Below are 23,222 nucleotides of genomic sequence, written 5' to 3' on the forward strand. Positions count from 1 at the left end.
GTTGCCTTATCTCCTGTCCCAATGAGGTGTTGCCATGCACTTGGGCAGTTAAACACTCTGGAAAGTTCTATGGTGAAGCATGAAGCAGCCTACTTAATCCACTGTTCCCCATCCTGTGTCGCTGAAGAATGCTTTTCTTGTGGCAATACCTACTAAATCTCCCAGAATAACAAAAGCAACAACTTAACTTTTCTGAGTACCTACTGTGTGCCACATACTACACTGAGCACTTCTCGTTATCTTCACTTTACAGAGGAAGAAACAGACCCAGGAAATTTCAATAACTTGCCCAATGCCTGAGAGATGTTCTCTAGAACCCAGGACCTGGGCAGTCCTGCTGCTGTTCCTTGCTCTAAAACACTGTGCGACACAGTGTCCCAGAACACGGTTGTGTGCATGTATCCAGGACACACAGACCCAGGCAGTGAGGAGAGACTTGAGAGCTAACTGCTAATGCAGTCATCCCTTAGCATCTGGGGGGGATTGTTTCCAGACCCCTGCCCACCATAGGAACCAAAATCCAGGAATGTTCAAGTTCCTCATACAAAATGGCGTAGTACTTGCATGTAACTTGTGCACACCTTTCTGAATACTTTCAATAATCTCTAGATTGCCTCTGACACCTAAAACAATGCAAATGCTACAGATATAGTTGCTATTGTTTAGAAAATAATGACACATAGAAAAAAAATGTGTACATGTTCATCACAGATGCAACCGTCATAGGTATTATAATCTGGATCTTAAATGTCCCCTAAAGACTTGGTCCCCAATGCCTGGCACTATGAAAGTGAAAGAAAGTAAGCTCATCGTGGGCATGCCCTTAAAGGGAATATTGGAACCCCAAACCCTTCTGGTCTCTCTCTTTGCTTCCTGGCCACCATGAGGTGAACATGTCTCCGCTGCTACATGCTCCTACCATCATGTACCGAATCAGCACAGGCCCAAAGCAACAAGGCCAGGTGACCATGGACTGAAGCCTCTGAAACTGTGAACCAAAATAAACCTCTTTCCTTATTAAGCTGATTATCTCAAGTAATTTGTTAAAGTAATGCAAAGCTGACTAACACAATAGGCCTAGTACATGTTTAGCAACAATGAACCCATAGATATGGAGGGTCAACTGGGCACACATTCTCTGCCTTTCCAAACTCTTGCCACACACCACTAAAAACCAATCATAGTATAAAACACAATCAAATATACTACTCTGCAGGACCTGGACTCAAGTCCAAAGATAAATTACCGAACAAATAAGATCTACAATGCAACTGAAACTCTAAGCATTTTGTGGTTCTCTGATGCCTGTGTATCCCAGTAGAATTTTTTTTTTAATATTTATTTTTTTAGTTGGAGTTGGACACAACACTTCCATTTTACCTATTTTTATGTGGTGCTGAGGATTGAACCCTTGCACATGCTAGGCGAGCGCTCTACCACTGAGCCACAACCCCAGCCCCCACAGTAGAATTTTTTAAATTGGCAATTTCTGGAGGTACTTACTTGGCACAATGAAGGCTAAATCATACCTCATGTTTGATTTGTCATACAGGTTGCTGAAACAAGCAAACTTCAAGCAATAAAAATTATCTGTATCTAGGAATAAATCTACATACTACAGTCAATTGATTTTCTTTTCTTTTATTCTGGGGTGTGTGTATGTGTGTGTGTGTGTGTGTGTGTGTGTGTGTTTCTGGGAAATGGACTCAGGGCTTTGCACATGGGAGGCAAGTGCTCTACCATGGAGCTATAACTCAAGCTCAGATTTTAAACAAGAGTGCCAAGAAAACTCAATATCTTGGGCCAGGGTTGTGGCTCAGAGTGGTAGAGAGCTTGCTTAGCATGCATGAGGCACTGGGTTCAGTTCCCAGTACCATATAAAAAATAAACAAACAAACAAATAAAATAAAGGTATTGTGTCCATCTACAACTAAAAAAAAAAATTTAAAAAAAAACCCTCAATATCTTTTCCTTAAAACATTGAAAGAAGTAAAACAATAGTCTTTTTCAACAAATGATTCTGGGACAACTGGATATCCACATTATAAAGAATGAAGTTGGATCCCTGCCTTACACCATACACAAAACCTAAAATGGATTACAGGCCTGTTTCGGTTATAGCAGAAACTAAAACTCTTAAAGAAAACACAGCAGCAAATCCGTGTAACTCTGGATTAGGCAATGGCTGCTTAGATAAGACCCCAATACACAAGTGACAAGAAAACAAATCAATAAATAGGACCACTTTGAAATGAAAAACTTTCTGTTTTAAAGGACACAGTTAAGAAAGTGAAACAACAGTCTCCAGAATGAGAGGACGTGCCTGTAAGTCATATATCTGATAAGGGACTTGTATCTAGAATATATAGAGAACCTTATAAGTGAAACAATTAAAAAGAGAGCAATTAAGCTAGGCGTGGTAGCACACAGCTACTTGGGAGGCTGACCAGGAAGATTGTAAGTTTGAGACCAGCCTGGGTAATGTGTCTCAAAAAAATTTTTTTTAATTAAAAAAAAATGTTTTAAAGGCCTGGGGATATAGCTCAAAGGTAAGTGCTTGCATAGCACATGCAAGGACCTGGGTTCAATCCCCAGAACCACACTCACACACAAAAGACTCATTACTCAGTTGGAAAAAAAAAAAAGAACAAAGGATATGAATAAATATTTCTTCAAATAAAATATTAAAATGGCCAATAAGTTCATGAAAATATATTCAACATTATTAGCCTTCATGGAATCGCAAATTAAAACCACAATATCAATTCACACCCACTGGGTGTTGACTAAAATAAAAAAAGACAATAACATGTATTTACAAAGATGTGGACAAACTGGAACCTTTCCGCATTGCTAGTGGGAATGCAAAATGCACAGCTACGTGGAACAGTTTGGTAGATCCTCAAGACTATTAATCACAGAATTACCTTATGACCCAATAATTCTGCTCTTACGTATATCCCCAAGAGAACTGAAAACAGGTATTCAAGCAAATACTTACGTGAATATTCACAGTATCACTACTCCACATAGCCAAAAGGTGGAAACAGCCCAAATATCCATGAGCTGATGGATAAAGTGTGATCTATCCATAGAATGGAATATTACTGAGCCATAAAAGTCAGTAAGTAGTAACATATGATACAACGTGGATGTATCTTGAAAAACTTATTCCAAGTAAAAGAAGTCATACGCCAAAGACCACACATTGTATGATGCTACTTAAATGAAATGTACAGAACAGATGAATCTACAAAGACACAAAGTGAATTAGTGGTTGCCCTGGGCTACAGGAGGAAGATGGGAATGGGTAATGACTGGTGATTGGGTATGGGGTTTCTCTTTGGGGATGATGAAAAAGTTTGATATTGATAGCAGCAGTGGCTATACAACTTTGTGTAGGTACTAAAACCCACTGAACTGTACTTTTTAAATTGAATTGTTTATGGGATGTGAATTCTATGTCCATGAGATTGTGTTTTTAAAAGTTCTCAGGGAAGCCCATCATTACGTAGTTGCTGACAGGTTTTGGTGGACTGTGTTGATGGTTCTGAGGCTTTAGCCCACAAAACCTCTCATTTTTTACTTATTCAAATTTCTCCTTCTTCCTGAACCACCCTTTCTTTCCAAGTGAGGTCCTCTTCAACCTTCTCCCTATAGCACGCAGCTGTCTTTCCTGTGTGATTCTCTGCTCAACGCCTGCTCTCACTGGGCTACAAGCCCCAGAAGGCCAGGGCCAGGCTTTGCTGTTGCTGAATTCCCTGGTGCCGGCAGCATGCACCCAGAACAGTTTCTACCAGATTCTGCGACAAGGTGAGGAGGTACAGACCCACGCTGTGGAGGTCCCACCGGGTGGGAAGATAAACTTACTTTTGTAGGCTGGCCATCTGCTTCACAGCTTGCACGGCCCCTGGCAGAGGCTCAAGTTCAAAGAAGAAATTCTTAGACTCCCAGATGCTGATGGCCTTCTCCTGAAAAGTCAAGAGAAGCAGATTACCTCCAGGCTCCTCGGCACCTTGCTGCCCTTGCCTGGGAAGGGTTGCGGACAAGAAGGGGGATTTCCACCTTCCCCTCGCCCCTAAACACCCCCAAGGACATATTTCCTGGGGAAAGCACAGGGAGTTTGTGTGTGTGTGTGTGTGTGCACGTGCATGTGCTCTGGCCCCCTTCCAGGAAGAATGTGACTTCTGTTAAGATCCAGCAGGGACCAGCTAAGGGGTCAGGGCCATGGATCCACGTTAGCTCTGTGGGGAGGCACATGGGGCTCTCTGGGGCTTAAGGTCAACCTTCCCGAACCACAGACTTGATTCGAATGAATGAATGAAGTACTGTGGAGGCTGGAGAGAGGACTAGGTCTTGTCATGGCAGAACTGTCCATAGACTTGAGGGCTGGATAAACTCAGAGACCCTGGAAGTGCACAGCTGAGCCAGGTGGGACAAGGGGAAGGGAGGCAGTGTGAAAAGTCAGGAGAGTGCCAGGCTCCTCCTGCCAACCAAAACAGTTCTGCTTTTATGTTCTTTATGTGTTGAGGTGCCAATAATAGCTTTAAAAAAAAAAAACATATTCTGCCGCTTTTAAAGTTTGAAAGCAAAAATTCAGACCTTCATTTTATTTTATTTTTTAAAATATTTATTTTTTAGTTGTAGTTGGATACAGTACCTTATTTATTTTTATGTGGTGCTGAGAATCGAACCCAGGGCCTCGCGTGTGCTACGCGAGCACTCTACCACTGAGCCACAACTCCAGCCCCAGACCTTCATTTTATATGAGAAAACCAAGGGTCAGAATGGGGAAGATATCTACCCGATGTCACACAGCAAGACAGTGACCTCGCTGGGAGTAAAATATCCATCTCTTCACTCCCAGGTCAGTAACTTTCCACCTTTTGCTATTAGGCCTAAACCCAGTTTTCAAAAGGCAGCATCTTTTCTGGGGCCAGGCAAGGGGAAAGTGATAAATCTCAGTCTCTTGAGAATCAAGAACCTAAATCCAGGTGTGCAGTTCAGAAGTGCCTCTCCTGTAAGAGATCATATAAGCAATATTCTTGTGAATTACACAGGGCTAAGTAAATGTGCGCTTATTGCTGAGATATGTCTTCTTGTCTGATACTCACAATCCCCAAGAACCAAGGATCGCTATCCCCAATTTACAGATAAGGGAGATTTTGTTCAAGGACCCTTATGGGTGACTCTGTCAGGACTTGAACTCATGTGGAGACAGACTGGATGAAGTCCAAAAGCCCTGGCCCTTGCCATGTGACCTGGGTTCACCACCTCCACTAAATGAGCCTCTCTCCTATCCTTAGAATAAAGACAGAAGCTCGCCCCTTTCTTACAGGGTTCTTATGAGGATGTGACAAACACATTAACCTCAGCACCCAAGTCTCACATTGAGATGACAGTTTCTCAGTACCCCTTCCCTGACACTAACTTTCTGGGAACCACTAGTCAACCCTCTCTGGCTCAGTGCATCTGTCCTAACAGTCTAAGATTCTAAGTCTGTTAAAAATGAGCTTTTCTTTCCGTCTCTGCCCTGCTTACCTAACTGAATACTGTGAAGATCAAATGGAACACAGATAATGCAATCAGCCCTCCATATCCACAGGTTCTGCATGCAACAGACTCAACCAACCACAGATGGAAAACATTTGGAAAAAAACACACTGCGTCAATACTAAATATGCCTAGACATTTTTCCTTGTCATTATTCCCCTAAACAGTGCAGGATAGCAACTATTTACATTGTATCAGGCATTATAAGTTATCTAAGTGTGACTTAAAGTATATGGAAAGTGGGTAGGTTACATGTAAGTACTACACCATTTTATGTAAGACCCTTGAGCGTTTGTGGATTTTGATATCCAAGGAAGATCCTGGAACTAAGGGACTTTATTCTGCAAAGTAGAAGTGCCTTATCCAAACACAGGTTCCTCCTGGAGCACCTCCTATTTCCCCCACGAGCTGCTCCTTCTCCCTGTACTTGGAAAACAGGAATCTGTCTCCTTAGACCTTGAGCCTGGATCTCTGTGAAAAGGGCAGGAAAAACCACTGTGCTTTTCAGAGTTGGGGATGGACTTAGTTCAGCCATCATAAACTCTTGGGAGGAAATAAGGTGTCCTGAATTCCAATACTCGGTCACCTATCTACAAATGAACACCAAACATCACTGAAATGACATGGGTATGTTCTTTGATTTTCAGTTTTTAATGAGGTCTCAGTACCAGGAGAGATCAGCGTACCAGGCTCTGTGGAATTCACCTTCAGAAGTCCTGGTTTTGAGGTAGGATACAAAAGAGATTAAAAGATAGGCTGAAAGGAAACAGAAGAGAAGGAAAAAGAGACTCCAACTTTAAATATAAAATCCCCATGATCACAGGACTTGACACCTTTATTCCCCAGACCTGTCGTGCTTACCGGCCTGTCATCCCCAAATTCTTGAGAAATCGATAAATCTGAAAGTTATCATAAATTCACTCGTCTATGAAAATTGCCTTGTTTTAATGCTTATGAGCACTATTAGCTTACACAATGTACTTTTCAATTAGATAAAGAAAAAAAGGAGATGTATTTTAAGAAACCTACAATATAGGCACATTCCAAATGTTATCTAGAAAGAAGAGATAATGACAACCTGAATACTTCAGGAGACCACACCATCTTAAACATCTTGTAATCACCAGACAGATGCCATTCCCACATACCTTCCCAGGTCCACCCCACAGAGTTTCCTTTAAAAGAAAAGCCCATGAGCCAAGTGCAGGGGTAGATGCCTGTAATCTTGGACTCAAGAGGCTGAGAGTTAGAGGACTGGCTTGGGCAACTTAGGAGGGCCTGCCTCAACAAAAAACAAAAAACAAATAATAAAAATAAAAGGACTAGGTTGTAGCTCAGGGATAAAGTTCTACTGGGTTCGTTCCCTACCACTAAAAAAGAAAAGAAAAAAACCTGTGACCCAAAAATGTGCTTCTCACTCAAAACGGACCATGGTCTGCTCTGAGAATGCACATCTTCATCTTTCACTTTCTAATACAGCTCTTCCTCTTTGCTACAACCTGATGCATCCTTAAATTCTTTTCTGCAAAATGTCAAGAACCTAGAAGGTCTGAGCAGAGATCTCCTTGCCTGTGGAGAGACCACTTCCCACCCTCTTATGGTGACACTGTGAATAAAGAGAAATGGTACTTGAGAACTTCCTCTGACACCTGAACCTCAGGAAGACCCTTCCCCTTCACAGTGTTTCACCATGGTAAGGCGCTGGGTCTCTCCTGAGGAGGTGTGCTGTTCCACCTTTGTGGTCCTTCCCTGTACAGGATGCCCACACTTGGCAGGTGGGAATGCTTCTACTACTCCCTGAAACTGGAGGGCCCAGCAGGAGCGAAGTGCAGCTCTGGACTCCAAGTTAGTGCTTGTTTTCCCCCCAAATTATTGTGGGACAAAACAAATTGTTGTATTATGCTTTGTTGAAGTCAAAAGAAATGTCAATTGTTAGGGCAGGACAGGCGACAGGACTTTGGAAGGGAAAAGCTAAAATGTGCCTAGCAGGCAGACAGACTGGAGTTTGAATCCTGCCAGGGCCTCTTAACCATCAGATGACTTGGCCAAGTGTCCTCATCAGCAAAACGGAGATAACAATGCCTACCTTCAGAAGAGATAAGGCAGTGAACTTGGGCTCTTTATCCTCACCATCAAACCCTCTGCAGTGACCCCAAGTGGCTAATCAAGGGATGCTATAAAATTCCCAGCCTCTTTTAGTTTGTGTATGGCAAAATCCTCTGTTCCTTTCACAAAACAGTTTAAATCTACAAATTATGCTCTCTGCAAAGGTCCCTGTATGGATATTTCTATCTATCCATGAAGGACTCAGGGGGCAGAGCACAGTTTGGGGGCGCTCAGGTATTCAGCAGGACAGGTATTTGGCACTGAATTTTGGGACAGGCTAGGGGGTGGATTCCACCTCACCTTAACCATGGGTCTCCCTGGTTATTGAACCTCTGAGCCTCCAATATCACACAAGCTATGCTTTCGTGGAGTAGGGCAAAAGAGAAGGGTAAAGACACCTGTTAAAGTCATAGGTAAAATTTTAATTAACAAACGACCTGAAGCCAAATATACCGAAAATTGAAAAATTGGCTGCAGATAGAGTGTTTAGGTATATCATCGTTAGAAACCCCGGTGACAGGCAAAGATAAATGGTGCAGGACAGCTCAAGCGCTGCCCTCTCATCCTCCCCTGAACCCTGTTTTACAAGAGGACCACCCCAAGGCTACGGCGGTGACCCGCGCAAGGTCACTCGGGCTGCTGGACTCCAAAGGGAGCTCTCCGCCCAGGGCCGGGAAAGCAGCCTCGATTTCCCTGCCCGCGGTGAGCAAGAAGGACTACCCGAGAGACACCCAGAGGGGACCGAGGCAAGGGATGCTCACGCTCAATCCCGGCCGCAGGAGGCCGTATTGCTTCGACACCCAGAAGCCGCGCCGGTCCTCCAGCGCGATGAAGGGCAGGTCGGGGAAGCGCGCGCGGAACTTCTTGAGGAAACCGCCCTCGAAGTCGGCCAGCACGCCGTCCATGTCCACCAGCACCCGCAGGGCGCGGCCGCCTTCCCGGCCCGCCGGCCCGCCGGATGCCCGGCGCCGCTCCGCAGGGCCCGGCGCGCCGCGGGGCCGCAGCGCACACCAGCCGCCCAGCCGGATCATGGCCCCTAGTGGCCGCCCGCCGTGGGCGCAGGTGCCCGAGCCGCACCGCGCCGCCTGTGCGGGCCGGTAAACATACCCGCCGCGCAGGAGAAGCCCCGCCTCCCCCGGCGCGCTGCGGGGCACAGGGTACCTGGGGCGCGGGGCACCAGGCGCCAGCGCGCAGACTCCAGCCTCGAAGCGAGACCGAGGTGCGCGCCCCAACAGGCAACGAGGCCCCGCCCCTTTAAAGGGCCGCCCGCCCTGTGGAGGCGGAGCCTGAGGGTCGTGGCTTCGGGGACAGCTCTGGGTGCTGGATGTCCACATGCCTGGATTCTCCACTCGCATCCTTTCTCAGCAGCGGCCTGAGCTCGCTCTTCCCACTGCAGCAGCAGAGGATGAAGGAGCTGTGCATGCAAATGGAAGAGACCTGTGTCCTTAGACATGAACCCCGAGCGCTTGCTGTGTGAGACTGAACCAGACAGACAAGGTTCCAGCCATCCTGGAACTTAGGTTGTAGAAGGGAAGATAGACAATGGGGTGAAAGAACCAAAACGGGTTGTTGCGCACCTCGAAAGCCTCTCTGCTTATTTGGTGAATGTCTGGGGAAAGACTGATATGAGAACACGGAGTCAACAACCTTTGTATTTTCAAGTAAACATATAAATAAATAGTATGCATCACGTTATAAATTGCATTTTTTTTCTTTACAAAACCAAATAACTTTGAAAACAGCACAGTAATGGGGTGATGTAGAAGGGTGAGATTGGCAGAGTGGTCGGGGAAGACTTTCACCGGGTGATGCTGTGTGAGTTTAGAAAGTTCGGTGGTTCATTTTGAGAATATAGTATTTAGCCTTAATTGGGTTGTAAGATACCATTGTAGCCAATTTTAGCCCAATTGTAGCCCAGTTTTAAAACTATCCAATCACTAACCCCACCTTCTCCAATCAGGGCAAGAGGGAGCATTGAATTAGAGATAAAAACAGCTGAACTGCCTGCCCAAGTGCGCTTGCTAGGTAAGTTCTTTAGCAGAAGTTAAGTTTGTCTTGCCCACCTACTTCTGAGCATATGTTTGATTTATTTTTTATTTTTAGTGGTCAATGGACCTTTATTCTATTTATTTATTTGGATGCGGTGCTGAGAATCGAACTCAATGCCCCACACAGGCCTGGCAAGCACTCTTGAGCTACAGCCCAAGCCCTGCATTTGATTTCTTGCTGCACTTAGGTGTTTCTAACAATTTTGGTGCCAAGTGTGGAGCTCCCTACATTGCCTAGGGGTCATGGGTCTCCTTCCTTAGAGGAGACACTTCCCACTGCCTTATTGCAGTGGCCCCAGAGCAGGGGAGGAAACTGTGATCCTTGAGCCTAGCAATGGCCCCCAAATCAAAAGTGGATCCACAAAGAGGGGAAGGGACCCAAGCAAGCACCCTGGAGGCCAGGTAACTCCAGGCATGAACCAAGGTAGGAAAATCTACTCTCAAGGACCAAGGAGAAGTACTTCCTTGATGGTCATGGCATCTTGGAGATTCTGTGAGTATGACTGAGGCATGAGAGCAAGAAATCCCCAAAAGGCAGGGGTTGGGACTCTATTCAGAAACACTGAGAGCACACTCAGGAAAGGGGGGTGGGAGTTTGTGTGCAAGAAATCCTCAGTAAGGAGGATAGAGCACACAGGGTGCCCGGGGTATACAAGAAACCCCCAACAAGCAGGGGTTGAGTACACCAGGAAGCTTAATTATAGAAACCTTAAAAAGGGGGGGTTGTAATAAAAATTCTAGGTCTAAGGACAGGGAAGAACAATGGAAATCTTTTCCTTTGGAGAGTCCTAAGCAGGGAAAATAAGCAGTAGTGATGGTAGGAATAAATCTTTCCCCATGGAGGACAATGGCCAACTAAACCTTTGATTTCAGCATCCACCATGGCTGACAGACTCTATTCCTAATGTTACCAACTGCATAGCCCATTTTCATGTATCTGTCATTCTGTAAAATAAATCTGGGACAGGGTTGGAGTTGTGGCTCAGTGGTAGAGCACTTGCCTAGCATGCATGCATGAGGCTCTGGGTTCCATCCCTAGAACCACATAAAAAACTAAATAAGTAAAATAAAGATATTGTTTCAATCTTTTTTTAAAAAAATCTGTGACAGGCTGTATTTTAACCTGTGTATTGTATGTTATGTCTATATATGGGCTTGTATCTCTATCATGTACATGATATCAAAATTGGTTTTCATGGGTAACCTAAGTTAGAAATGGGTAAATTAGTTTTAACATAAATGGAATTAATCTTCATAAATGTGTTTGTTAGAGGAGACATCTGGCTAATTTACAAAGTTAAAATACTAAAACATCAACTAAGTATAAATTCAAGAACTCTTGGCTTCTTGAATTCCATAAGGTAACATATATTTGGGCTATTAAATTTACCAATTTACAAAAATTGGAAAATTAAAAAAGGTTTACATCAGACATAACTTTCCTATGTTCATATATGAATACACGACCAGTGTAACTCCACATCATGTATACTACAAGAATGGGAAGTTATACCCCATGTATGTATGATATGTCAAAATACATTCTACTGTCATATATAACTAAAAAGAACAAATAAAAAAAATTAAAAAGGTTTAAGATTACTTGTTTCTGGATCGTAAACTAAAAGCAAGTTTGTAAAGAGTTGAAATTCTAACAGGTATAATTCCATATGCATACAAAAAGTTTCAGCTGTGTTTGATTAAAGTACTGTAAAAAGAATAAAGTATTTCAATTATTAAGAGAGAGAGAGAGTAAGATTTATCCCTGTGGCTCTGGGAGGCTGAGACAAGAGGATTGGGAGTCAAAGCCAGCCTCAGCAAAAGTGAGGTGTTAGGCAACTCAGTGAGACTTTGTCTCTAAATAAAATACAAAAATAGGGCTGGAGATATGGCTCAGTGGTGAGGTGCCCCTGAGTTCAATCCCCAGTACCCTCCCCACCACAGGGGAAAAAAAAAAAAAGGAGTAAGATTTGTTTGAATGAGGGAAGAAAAATCTCCTGTGATGTCAGGAGCAAACTAATAGAGGTTTTATGGTTTCTGGATAAGAGTCCATGCTGAACAGGTATTTCAAAAGCATTGGGGCTAATGGTTGGAATCTATGTTGTACAGGAGGGTACCATGGCCTTGCCCCTGACTTTCTAATTGACTAATTTTTCTGTAACCTTCATTTGGGTCTAACCTCACTTCCATATTCCCAGCATTCTGGGACAAAAGAATTGACTGTAATGTTTAACCTCACAGGGTGGCCTTTGCATTTGAAAAGAACAAACCAACCAGGCAACTAATTATTCTGTCCTGTTCTGGAGGTGAAGCTGCCAATCACAAAGGACATAGCAAGGAGTTCCAGCACTATTAGATTATAACCTGGTGGGGGGGGGCACTAAGGCACAGTTTTGTTTTGTTTTTTTGGGGGGGTTATATACCAGATTTTCTAGCCCTCTCCAGGGATAAACAGTTCTGTAAATTAAACCCACAGATAACAGGCTTGCAAAGAGTTACAACTTCATTTGCAGGTGCCCCCAAGGAAAAGGAAACAAAGCCTGCTCTCCTGGAGGTCTACTAAAAGTGACTGAGACCACTTGAGCCAAAGGCACTATGAGAAATATGATCAAGTTATCTCAACCAAGACTTTGTTTAGGGAGGAAATGGCTTGTCCCAGGAAGAATATATCCTCCTGTGTGTATATATGTGAATGCATGACCAATGTGATTCTGCAACCTGTACACTCAGAAAATTGAGATACTATATCCCACCTGATTCAAATGTGTGATATGTCAAGGTCATTGTACTGTCATGTGTAACTGATTAAAACAAATAAAAAAAGAAAGAAAGGCATTAATGGGGATCCATTCTCTTCTGGACAATTAAAAAACAAAAAAAAAAGAATTGAGTCTGCTTTGCCAGATACCCTAAATATATGTGAATATATATATATATATTCACACACACACATATATACACACACACACACACACACACACACATAAAAGCTTAGGGGAGCACTTTACCAAGCTGGTGTTCCCCAAACTAAAGTGATCTGTAGAGGTAATCTCCTACACATTTATATAGAAATAACAATTTTAATTTTAACTGGGGTTTATTTATGTCAATTAATGTTCTGTAGATGGATAAACGTAACCTTTTATCAGTAAGGTATATATAAAATTTTGTGTTACTTTTTAACATTGGAGTGGAAATTTCAAAGTATTTTAAAAGATAATAAGGAGAACCTGATGTGTTTAAAGGTTGACCTTGTAAAATGTGGTGTATTTTGCCACTTTTTCCCACAAAAAGTAATTTAGGAACTCTCTTGGGTTTTGTTTAATTCGTATTTCAGATGTGATGTTGTATTGTGTTATTTGTCAAGAGCTCCACCTTACCTGAGATAAGGCTCCACCTCTCACCCTACTTCACATTAGAATGAATCCAAAGAAGGTTAGACTTAAGTTCATTTAAAGTTATATTCACAAGATAATTTTTTAATAGTTTTTTTTTTAGTTGTCAATGGACCTTTATTTTATTTATTTATATGTGGTGCTGAGAATCAAACCCAATGCCTCACACATGCTGGGCAAGCACTCTACCACTGAGCTACAACTCCAGACCAAAGGATGGATTTTTGTTGTAAAGACTACTGAGATCTCAAAATAAACAAGGGATATAATACAAAATTAAGTAAAGGTTTAGAAATTATAAAAGGTATGTAAGATTGTAAAATAGTTTTAAAAGAAGACAAAATTTGTAAAGAATCTTAAGTGATTGAGTTGATAAATTTATGGATTTGGGGAATCAAAGATATATCAGTGTTATTATAGAAATTATGTTTCTTGATTCAAAGCAGTTATATAAACTGAATGTTTTGGCATTTGTTGATTTCATTTTATATTTTCCTTATAGAACTGTATAACTTTAAATTTTTTTTTTTTTTTTTTTTTTTTTTTTTTTTTTTTAGTTTTCGATGGGCCTTTATTTTATATATGGTGCTGAGAATCAAACCCAGGGCTTCACACATGCTAGGCAAGCGCTCTACCACTGAGCCTCAACCACAGCCCAGAACTGTATAACTTTAAAAAAAATTTAATTATTGGTAGATCTTTATTTATTTGTTTATTTATATGCAGTGTTGAGAATCAAACTCAGTGCCTCACACATTCCAAGCAAGAGCTCTACCACTGAGCTACAACCCCAGCCCAAGAAGTATATGTTTTCCTGTTAGTGTTTTGAAGAAGTACTCCTTCAAACAGAACAACCTAAGTTAATTTGAGATAATAAACCATCACCTATAGAATAGAATAAGATATAAGCCTGACTTCTAGTACTAATACTAACACCAGTTTAATGGAAGAGGTAACTATATAATTGTAGACATGAAAGTTACTGGTGATATCTCTCACCCTGCACAAAACTCAATTCAAATTGGATCAAAGATCTGGGTATTAGACCAGAAACCCTGCACCTAATAGAAGAAAACTTCTGCTAGGAACATGTCTGCTTAGGAACCAACTTCCTTAACAAGATTCCTAAAGCACAAGAAGTAAAATTTCAAAAATCAATAAATGGGATGGTATCAAACTAAAAAACTTCTTCATAGCAAAGGAAACAATCAAGAACATGAAGAGAGAGCCAACAGAATGGGAGAAAGGCATTAATTTCCAAGACATACAAAAACTCAAAAAGCTGAACACCAAAACAAACAAACAACAACAATGAAAATAAATGGGCAAAGGAACTAAACAGGCACTTCTCAAAAGCAGAAATATGAATGGTAAACAAACACAAAAAAAGTGTTCAAAATCTCTAGCAATTAGAGAAATGCAAATTAACTACACTGAAATTTCATCTCACTCCAGGCAGAAGGGCAACTATCAAAAATACAAGTAACAATAAATGTTGGTGAGGATGTGGGGAAAAGGGCACACTCATACATTGATGGTGGGAATGCAAATTGATGGAACCACTATTTGACCCAGTTATCCCACTCCTCAGTTTATACCCAAAGGAGTTAAAATCAGCATACTACCGTAATGCTGCCACGTCATTATTTATAGCAGCTCAATTCACAATAGCCAAACTATGGAACCAACCTAGATGCTCTTCAACAGATGAACTGATAAAGAAAATGTGGTACATATACACAAAGGAATATTACTCAGCCTTAAAAAAGAATAAAATAATGGCATTTGCTGATAAATGGATGGAACTGGAGAATATCGTGCTAATTGAAATAAACCAATACCCCAAAACCAAAGGTTGAATGTTCTCTCTGATATGTGAATGCTAACCCACAAGAAAGAGGGGGAGGGGAATAATAGAAGTTCAGTGGATTAGACAAAGGGAAATGGAGGGGCAATAGGAATAGGAAAGACAGTGGAATAATCTGACTTAACTTTCCTATGTACACATATGAATACACTACATGGAATCGCAACATCATGTACATCCACAAGACTGGGATCCTGATTAGAATAAGATATATTCCATGTTTGTATAAATATATCAAAATAAATTCTACTGTCGTGTATAACTAAAAAGGACAAAAAAAGTTACTGGGGAAACTAACCTGCTGAATGTTTAAAACCAAAACTTGGAAACCAAAGGCAAGGAAATAAAAGGTCCAAAAAAAAGTAGCCAATATTTTGGCTGTGCCTCTCTAAGGTCAGCCACGACTCAGGGAATGATGGGACCCTTCTAAGGGCTGGCTCTACAACTTCGGTGAGTCACCTGGCCTCCTGATCAGGGAGATTGAGAGGACTCTAGAGAACAGGAGGCCAATCAGTGCACCATCTGCGAAGAGATGGTTATTGGAGAGGGAAATGTCCCTAATGCTTCCAAAGGAAGTCAGTTGTGGTCAGCAAGACCCTAACCCATTCTGGCAGATGGCACAACTGGTAGAGGAAGGCCAAAAGAGCCAAGAGTCTTCTCAAACGTTCCCAAGAGTGATCTCTGAGGAATCTCAGCTGACTCTAAGAGTAGACAAGGACAAGGTCAATTTGACAAACTTGGTCTTAAACACCTGGCAGGAGAGTATATCCAAAGCACAGCCGTACCTGGACAATAATTTTTTTATTTGAGATATACATTTGTGTCAGTCCTCCCCAAGGTAAGTAAAACTGGGAGGCTATAAAGGAAGGGTTTTTATACAGGAGTGCTTGATACCTATCACACAAAATTCTTTCAGAGTCAAAAGTTTGTTCTGAGTCAAGGGTTTTAGAAGAATCCAAGCATAATTTCCATTCATATATTTACTTGGCAAATACTGAGCATTCCCTATGTGCTTGGTGGTGGATATCAAGTGATGGACAAAGAACTCACCCTTGTAGAACTGGTACTCTTGGATTCTTCTAAAATCCTGCAGAAGGAATGGTAGGGGGTGGTCCAACCTAGGGTAAGAGAGACAGTCAGGAGCCAGCAGGAAAGCAATATGACACAGTTGGAAAAGTGTGATCTGTGAACTCACATTGTCCCATGACCCAACCCAGGTACATGGTAGGGGCATGGGGCCTCAGGCATAACGGGGCACTTTAATGGCATCTTCTGGATCATATGCCAATACCCTTATTTGTTTTATTCACTGATATAACCCCAGTACCTAGAACTGTGTCTGGCATATAGTATGTGCCCAATAAATTCATCCAGACACAAGTTGAACGCATAGTCTTTGATTGCCTTGAAGAACACAGCGGGTGAAGACCAGCTCTGATTCATCCTTATATCCTGGATGAATGAATGAACGTTGTGAATGTGATTCCTGAAATAACCTTTCTGGTTATTCTTTGATACCTACCCCTGACCCAACAAAGATTTCCCATCATGCTTCTTCACCCAGATATTCATTCTTTAGTTCCATTGCCATGCTTTTCTCCATAATTATATTACGAAAAATTTCAAACATACAGAAAAGTTGAAAGAAGTATGCCAAGTAGATCCATTGGCCCACCACCTGCATTCTATAGCTTTGTTCACTTTAACTAACACCGTGGGCCTGTGTCTCCCTGTACAGCTTATTCTTTGAAGCTTTTCAAAGGAAGGTGTGGACGTTAGTACACTTCACCCCTAAACGCTTCAGCCTAGGTAGACTTAAGCGAGTTCAATATATTTAAATATATTTTACAAGTGAAATGCACAGATCTCAGTTTTACCATTCTGTATAGTTTAAATGTAAAATATTCCATGCTCTAAGGCTTGTTCCCAGCGTGGCATTATTTGGAGGTGGTAGAATCTTTAAGAGATGGGGCCTAGCATGAGGTCTCAGGTCACTGGGGGTGTACCCTTGCAGGGGATGTTGGGACCCCTTCCTATCTCCCTTTCTTCCTGCCATGAGGTGAACAGTTTGTTCTACCACATACTCCCCGTCAGGTTATGCTGCCTCCCCACAGGCCCAAAGCAACGGTGCTAATTGCTGATGAACTGAAAACCTTCAAAGATAAGAACCAAAATCAATCTTTCCTCTTTGTAAGTTGATTGCCTCAGGTATTTTGTTACAGTAATGAAGAGCTGACTAACACATATTCCATGAGTTTTAATAAATATGTTTAAATATGTGACCCACACTCTGGCAAGATATAGACCAGTGCTATGTCTTAGAACCATCTGCAGGGATGGAAAGGATCTGTGCCAATAGAGTAGCCACTCACCACATGTGGCTATGGAATACTCGAAATGTGGCTATTATGAATGAGGAATTGAAATTTATTTAATTGTAGATCAGTTAAATTCATGTAACCCATGTATCTGGCAACCAGCATATCAACAGGTAAATATAGAAATCTTCTCCCCAGAAAGTTCCATCCTGCTTCTTGCCCATGGGCTGCTTTTGTAGCTGTTCTTGTTTTGTTTTGTTTTTTTTTAACCATTGAGAAGTTTTGCCTATTCTAGAACTATAAGCCCAATCATATACTATGTCCTATTTTTTTTTTTTGATTGACTTCTTTCATTCAACATATTGTTTTGGAGAAAGATTTATGTTACTAGCTGTATTAGACACTTGTTTATTATTTATTTTTTGCTAAGTTCTTCATTGCATCAATATACCTGTTTGTTTGCCCAATCTCCTACTGATGGATATTGGGTTCTTTCTAGTTTGGGCCTATTAAGGATCAAGCTGTTTCAAACATTCATACACAACTTTGAGTAGATGTACTTTTTTCCCCTTGAGTAAATGCCTAAGAATGAGATTGCCAAGTTATACATTTAGTTTTATAAGAAACCATCAGAGGGGCTGGGATTGTGGCTCAGAGGAAGAGCACTTGCCTCACATGCATGAGGCACTGGGTTCGATCCTCAGCACCACATAAAAATAAAATAAAGATATTGTGTCCACTATAACTAAAAAATAAATATTAAAAAAAGAAACCATCAGTCTTTTTCAGAAGAGTTTGCACCTTGTAAAACCCTGTTGGCTCAACACCCTCATCAAATTTGATGTCGTTAGTCATTTTAATTTTAGCTGTGGGGGCGGGGTGTGTAGTGGTATCTCACTGGATTCTACTTTGCATGTATGACCACATTTTATTTTCTTCTAATTCCTGGAATTTTTTTTTCTGTATTGTTTACTTGTGGATTTTTTTTTTTTGTCTTCCTTCCCTTTTTGGAAGTAAATCCCATGAGGACTAATCTGGTTTGTTCACTGATACGTTCCTAGTGCTTAGATCAGTGCCTGCATATAGTAGGTTGTTTAATAAATTTGCTTAGGCATATGTTCAGTAAATAGCTTTTGAATGCCTTGAACAGAACTGACATTAATTCAATGACAGGTGAGAAGAGACTAAAGAATGAACCATGTTCAATGCAACTGATAGTGGATGTCAATCATGACTAACGTATATTGAGGCCTACTATGTGTTAAACACAATTTAGACTCTTTAAGTGAATTTTCTCACATTAAAAAAATCACCATGGGGCTGGGATTGTGGATCAGCGGTAGAGCGCTTGCCTAGCATGTGCGGGGCCCTGGGTTCAATCCTCAGTACCACATAAAAAGAAATAAGTAAAATAAAGACATTGTGTCCAACTACAACCTAAAAAATAAAATATTTTAAAAAAAAAGAAATCACCATGAGGGCTGGGGTGCTGGCTCAGTGGTAGAGTGCTTGCCTAGCAGGTGTGAAGCACTGGGTTTGATCCCCAGAACCACATAAAAATAAATAAAATATTTTTTTAAAAAAAGGAAAAGAAATCACCATGAAAAATATTAACCCATTTTAAAGGATGAAAAAACTGAAGCAAAGAGAGATGAATAGCTTGCTCCATGGTGTGATCATTTTAAGTAAAAAATTTGATACTTTCAAGAGATGGACCTTAATTCCTGTCTCCTTCAGTGTGGGCTGGATTTAGTTATTTTCTTCTAATGAATAAGATATAGTGAAAATGGTGTTGTTTGACTTTTAAGACCATGTCATTGCTATGGTTTGGACGTCAAATGCCTCCCCACAAAGGTCCATGTCCCTGGGGTGGCAGTATTGACAGGTGGCAGAAACTTGAAGAAGTGGGGCCCAGAGAGAGGTTCTCAAAAGGTGGTTAAGGTAGTTCTTGTGTGACCCTTTTGTAGCCCTAGTGAGAGGGTTATTATAAACAGAACAAGCCCGGCCCCTCTCCTCTCTCTGCTTCCTGGTTCAATGTGTGACCCTTTGCTACTGCACACACCTTGTTGTCAGGTGATGGATGTCATCTGCTGCTCTCACCAGAGGCTAAACTAACTTCGAAATCCTAAAACTGGGGCCAAACAAACCTCAAGGACTGGGGATATAGGTCACTAATAAAGTGGTTACCTAGCATGCACTGGGTTCCTAGGTTCAATCCCTAATACCAGAAATAAATAAATAAATGTTTGCTGCTGTAAGCCTCCAAGTTTGGGGGGGGGGGTGATTTTTATATACATCCCCAGATAGTGAATACACTAGGTTACGAGTTAATGTTAGAACCAGGGTTCAAATCCAGACATTGGACTTAATAGCCACAAAGTTCAGGATGGTACCTTTCCCTCATGGGGTGTCCCCACCTGCCATGCTCTGTGAAATGGATTCCAAGTATCAATGGCTCTGAATGGGGGCTGGAGCCCTGATCTTGGCACTGTAACTCAAGGGCACAGGCCCGGGAGCTCTCGTCTGCCTGTTTTTAGTTCTGACTTTGTCTCTTACCAGTTACAACACGTTGCCATGTCTTAAAACATCTCTTGGATTGAGTTTCCTTATTTTAAAATGGGCATGATAGTAGCACCTGCGTCACAGGGTCATTATGGAATTGCATGAGTTTTTACATTTCAAATATAAAACTAAGACATATACGTAGTAGGCCCCCAATCATTGTTACCTTGTGTGTTGTTTGATATCATTCATGATGACTCACACAGTATGCAAAGCACTTGGTTTCACGGCATCTTCACAATGACCCTATGAGGTAGCAATGTCCTAGCCATCCCTATGGGAGTGGGGTGCCCCTAGCACTCTCTTCTCAAAGTGGTCATTTAAGTCGATTTATACTTTTATGCCCTTGAGCCTGCAATGAGTGGGGTCTAGCCAATTCCTGAGAATGCATTCAAGGCACGTTTCCTATTGTCCTAGCAAAAACTACTTAGCTTCCTTTTATTGGCGACCATATCCTTCTTGGCCCCAATCTTACACTTTTTTTTTTCCAAACTTCAAGTTTTTTCAATCTTTCCATTCTGTTTTTTTTTTTGTTTGTTTGTTTTTCTTTTGCTCCCAATTATCACTGTAAATCTGACTAAGAGCAGATTGAATGTTGTGTCGCCTCAAAAATTCCTACCACAGATAAACTACCCATCACCTTTAAACTTGGCCTCACACAAAGTCTCAGGGCATGAACAAAATGGACATGTCATGGCATGGACCATATTCCTATGTGCATTCTGATCTTCTGAGCATCCCACCAGAATCATACATTACCTTAAGTTCCAAGTTTTCAATTCTGGGACCATTTCAATAAAATTGACACAAGTGCATTAAAATAGGTTGTAAATAATAATCTAGAGCTTACATATCATTATATTTATTAATACAAATTAATGTTAGTATTATAATTATTATAATAACATTGCATTCTTTTAGATAGCTATCTGTAATACTGTTATATTAGAGGCTATATTTAAGTTTTTGCAGTTGTTTCACTTGTGGAACAGTGGAACAATCGGACCAATTTGTCCCCCTTTGAGTTGGCCTGCTTGCTCCTGCTGTGGAAGCCAGTGGTCCTGGGCCTCCATCTCTTTTTAAAGACCTCTCATTCAGACCACCCTGCTCATAGCTCAGGTTACCTGCGTGGTCGGGGTCAGTCAGGACACTGTACCTCTGGTCCATTTGATGCCAGATGGCTCCCTCAGATATGGCCGGCCTGCCTAGGAAGGGCAGTGCTGATCTGGAACTGAGGTAGCCAGAGTCTCTCCAAGATGGCCTGACCTTTTCCCAATCGGTGCTGGGGGACACTGCAGAAGTGTTGTTTCTAACCAAGCTATCTCTGGGGGTTTGGGCTTGGCATCTGACTGCTTCCCTGTCACATTGCCCTCTCTAGGTCCCAATTCCGGATGTTCTTTCCCATTTCCCCCTCGGGATCTGAAAACTTGTTTTCCATAGCATTCTCTCCTCATGGGGGCTTTACAGCAAAAAATGCAAAAGCAGTTCACCTGCTCTGTCCTTGGAATAAAGAGGAAATTTTCGGAATTCAGTGTCAGGAGCAGCAGTTAACGTATGGTCCTTAGCTGTCTGGAGGCAGAGGCAGTGCCTCTCTTGGGGACTTTCAGGGCGAAGGAGTGGAGAAGATCTCCTGGTTGCTATGGTGACACTCTGTTCAGAAGGAGATTCCGTGCCAGCCACGGATTTATCAGTTCTTGACCTCAGGTTCAAATGCCAGCTTCCCCGGGGGTGGGGGTAGAGAATTATGGGTGCAAGCTTATAATTGTAACTGGGCTGCACAAAAATTCATCCTTCACCCTATATGCCTTGAAGAAACTCTCACAGAAAACCCCTTTGATGTTAAGACCTATATAATAAACATGCTGCGCTGAATCTGGGTCATCCATCCCTCATCAGGGGACAGAGAACCACCTGTGCCCCAGATTCTTCTCTATTTGTGTGTCTGTTTGTCTTTTCTTCATCCCCTCATTGCCCCATCCGATTTCCAGAATTAATGGCCGGGCAGGTTGCAGCAATTTAGAAATTTCTTTTCTGTCTTACCAAAAATCTGATTTTGAAATCAAATGAACTTTCTGTCCTAAATGCTGCTACATGCATTTCTGCTTCCCCGGGGTGGAGTGGTGGGGAGGCTTATTATGGTTTAGGCTTACATAACAAAAGCAGAAATAAGAAAGAAGCCCACAGCTGATAAGAAAAGATGTGTGATATATTTCAAATATACTGGACCTAGAGAATCAAATTAAAAATAAAGGACTTCAGAGGGCTGGGAACATAGATCAGCTGATAGAACACTTGCCTCGCATGCACAAGGCCCTGGGTTCAATTCCCAGCATCAATAAAATTTTTAGAAAAGGACTTCAAAATTTAAAACTTTCATGCATGAAAGGACACAATCAAGAAAGTGAAAAGACAACCCACAAAATAAAAGAAAAAATTCCCTGAAAAATTTCCGTTCTGGAAAGGGACTTGTATCCAAAATACATAAAGACTCTTACATCTCAATAACAACAACAACTACAACAACAAAAACCCTCAGTTTGAAAATGGGCAAAGGGTATGGAATAGACATTTCTCCTAAGAAGATATGGCCAACAAACACATGAAAATGTATTACTGTCATTGGTCCTTTGGTTGTTTAGAAAATGTAGATGAAGAACACCATGAGAAAATAATACACATCTACTAGAACAGCTAAAATTAAAAAAAAAACTGACAATTATAAATGTAAGAAAGAATGTGAAGCAAGAGAACTCATGCATTGATGGTAAGCATATAAACTGGTGGCGATACTTTGGAAAAGAGTTTCCCAGTTCCTCAAAAATATAAATATATGATTAGCATGTGACCCAATAAGTTCCGCTTCTAGGTATATACCCCAAAACATTGCAACATAGGTCCACATGAAAATTTGCATATGTATAGTTGTAGCAATACTACTCACAATAGCCAAAAGGTAGAAATATATAATGTATAGCCATGTAATGAAATATTATTCAGCAATTAAAAGTCATTAAAATAAATAAATGAATAAAGCCAATTTATTCATTTTATTTTATTATTTATTGTTTGACCTCTTGGTCAAACAGTTCCACCACCAACTGCTGTTAGCAATCACTGATCTATTTGTGTCCATACAGCTTTGCCTTCTATAGAATGTCATTAAATGTAATTGTATAGTATATAATATAATTGTAGAGTATGTAATATGATGATGGCCTTTGAGATTCACCTCCACTGGTGCCTGTATCTGTAGTTCAATTATTTTTATTACCTTACTGAGTTTATTAGTTAGTTTTCCATCACTATAATAAAATGCCAGAGATAGTAACTTAACAAAGATAAAAGGTTTGGGCTGGGGTTGTGGCTCAGTGGT

General features: G+C 41.3%; 1 protein-coding gene across 1 annotated transcript in view; it reads right to left on the minus strand.

The window, feature by feature from the left end:
• Nt5m (5',3'-nucleotidase, mitochondrial) overlaps window positions 1–8,838 on the minus strand; it is a 32,490-nt gene extending 23,652 nt beyond the window's left edge. The window contains exons 1-2 of the mRNA XM_046456745.2: window positions 8,421–8,838; window positions 3,871–3,971 (exon numbers count right to left, since the gene is read on the minus strand). Of these exons, the coding sequence (XP_046312701.1) occupies window positions 3,871–3,971; window positions 8,421–8,690 (371 nt within the window). The 5' untranslated portion in view covers window positions 8,691–8,838. The remainder of the gene's footprint in view (window positions 1–3,870; window positions 3,972–8,420) is intronic.
• Window positions 8,839–23,222: the final 14,384 nt, after the last annotated feature.

The sequence above is a fragment of the Marmota monax genome, unplaced genomic scaffold, assembly GCF_021218885.2.
Source record: "Marmota monax isolate L192 unplaced genomic scaffold, Marmota_monax_Labrador192_F-V1.1 WCK01_AAM20220418_F8-fsc00291, whole genome shotgun sequence".
NCBI lineage: Eukaryota > Metazoa > Chordata > Mammalia > Rodentia > Sciuridae > Marmota > Marmota monax.